This window comes from Natator depressus, chromosome 15, assembly GCF_965152275.1.
Source record: "Natator depressus isolate rNatDep1 chromosome 15, rNatDep2.hap1, whole genome shotgun sequence".
Classification (NCBI taxonomy): Eukaryota; Metazoa; Chordata; order Testudines; family Cheloniidae; genus Natator; species Natator depressus.
The window spans coordinates 14,216,143-14,218,387 of record NC_134248.1 but is presented as its reverse complement, the minus strand read 5'-3'; the positions used below and the strand labels follow the sequence as shown (position 1 = coordinate 14,218,387).

The following is a 2,245-nucleotide window of genomic DNA, read 5'->3' as shown; positions in this document are numbered from 1 at the left end:
GAAAGAGGTGGGAGAAAAGAGGTGCCCTTGAGGTGCCATTCCAGAGCTTGGGAGGGAGTGGCTATTCAGATGGAAGTTTGTCTTTGCAAAGCCAAGCCTCCATCAGAGCACGCAGGGGGTGTTTTACCTCCAACCCCCTGTGAACGAAACAACAGAGCTGATTTGACGGACCCCATCAAAAATGAAACCCCACAGGGTTCATGTAGCTATAGTCGAGATAGGCAAGTGTGTGTCAAAATGTACCTTTAAGCTCCTGCCTGCATAAAAGCCACATAACACAGTTGCAGCCCCATAGCGTTTTGGTGGACCTAGGTCTTGTCAAGCCTAAATTCACCCGTGTGGGCAGAACTGGCCATGCTGACCTGCTTAGAAGCATGAAGTCTTTCCAAGTCCAACTATGCATTTTCAGATGACTTAAGGAATTGGCACTGAGAACCAGCTCAAAGATACGATTAATGGAAGGAGACAATAGCTTTTTATTCCACTCTTTTAGGGAACAGGCTGTCAGAGGCTGGCTACAACTCAGTGAGTTCCCAAACATCAAAATGATGACAAATCTCATAACAGCTTCACAGTGACAGGAGACATGTAGCAAAAGAAGCCAGGTATTGCGGCAGTGCCTACACCATTCTGCAGCCAGATCTGACTAGGAGAAAAAAATATTCCTTTGGTTACATTTACACTTCTATTATGAATGTAAGTGATTTATTGATGGATTGTTCAGCTATGTTGCTACCGATATAGAGATCTAAAAGAATTCATAAAATTGTTTTTTACATCTTTCTGCTTTGGTCCCTTTTCATACTCCTCACTTCACAGTCTTGTCAATTAGTCTTTTGGGGGCTAGATAAAATACTTGGCTATCCTTTAATCATCACCATTTTTGATCCCTATTTTTTGCATGTGATCTGTAAGATCATTAACTTCTGCTTGCTCTTCCTCGGGAACGGCATCCTCTGCTTCCGCTACTGCTTCCAATCTGGGCACTGCTTTAAACTCAGTTTTGTAATCTGGTCGATCTGTCTTAGATTCCCCCAAGCGTTCTATTTCCCGTCTGTGCTCTGACTTCAACTCTCTGAGATTCTGAGAACACTCTCCCTCTTTTACAAATGAAGTTGCCAAAGGAACTCTGGGTTTTGGAGTCTGCAGCCACTTGTGATTAAAAACTTCCTCTATGTGCAACCTCCGAGCCACGTCTGGCTGCAGCATGCGGTAAATAAGATCTTTGCACTCAACTGTCAAGCTTTTGGAGTTGGAAAAGTGCACTCTGTGTTCTTTCTGAATCTTTAGCATTTTTCCAATGTTTGAGTCGTCGTAAGGCATTGATCCGCAGACCATTATAAACAGAATGACACCCAGACTCCATATGTCATAAATCTTAGGCTCATAAGGAATGCCCTGTAACACTTCAGGGGCTGCATACGCAGCAGAACCACAGAAGGTTTTACTGAGAATAACTTTGCCATTTTCATCTCGAGTCAGTCGTCTGGAAAAGCCAAAGTCTGACAGTTTGATATTAAAGTCTTTGTCTAGAAGGAGGTTCTCACATTTCAAATCCCTGTGGACTACATCCAAATCGTGGCAGTACTTGATGGCAGAAGACAGCTGGTGAAACATCTTGCGAGCTACATCCTCAGAGATGGCCCCTCTGCTCTTGATGAACTCCAGTAAGTCTCCTTGTACGCCAAGCTCCATCACGATGTAGACTTTGCCATCAGATGTCTCAAAAATCTCAAAGGTCTTGACAATTGCACGATGATTCACTTTGGCCAGAATCTCTATTTCCCTGGGGAGAAATCTTTCCAGGAAGTCATGAGGAGCTTTTTTCTTGTTGATTATCTTCACAGCCACGTTGAATTTCAGTCTATCAGAGTAGGCAGATTTCACTTTAGCATATGACCCTTCTCCCAGATTGATTCCCAAGACATAGCCTCTCTTTTTAAGGATTGCAGCATCATCCATGGTGCCAGAGGCAACAAGTGATTTCTAAACTGAAATTGACTGTGCATCACACACGCTAACAGCTTGTTCTTGTACATTCCATGGTGGTCATCTGAGATACCCTAGTTCTCTTTAGTTGGATGATGTAGAACCCTTAGCATTGTTTTATATGTGATGTGGGCATATGACGTCATAAAGCAGAGCTGATATTGGTGGTGACTGAATGTATAAAATATGACTTATTTCCCACAAAACTAGCTGGACAGGGAAGGGAGATAAGGAGGCCTGGAAGAGATTTTTAGCT

At 43.2% G+C, this 2,245-nt stretch overlaps 1 protein-coding gene across 1 annotated transcript; it reads right to left on the bottom strand.

The window, feature by feature from the left end:
* Positions 1-867: 867 nt before the first annotated feature.
* Positions 868-1,962, bottom strand: LOC141999359 (testis-specific serine/threonine-protein kinase 2-like). The gene has a single exon (XM_074972690.1). The coding sequence runs from the start codon at positions 1,960-1,962 to the stop codon at positions 868-870; it is 1,095 nt and encodes a 364-aa protein (XP_074828791.1).
* Between the last annotated feature and the right edge of the window lie 283 nt (positions 1,963-2,245).

Coding starts and splice junctions, on each gene's coding strand:
- LOC141999359 (XM_074972690.1), bottom strand. CDS start 1,962: ATGGATGATGCTGCAATCCTTAAAAAGAGAGGCTATGTCTTGGGAATC.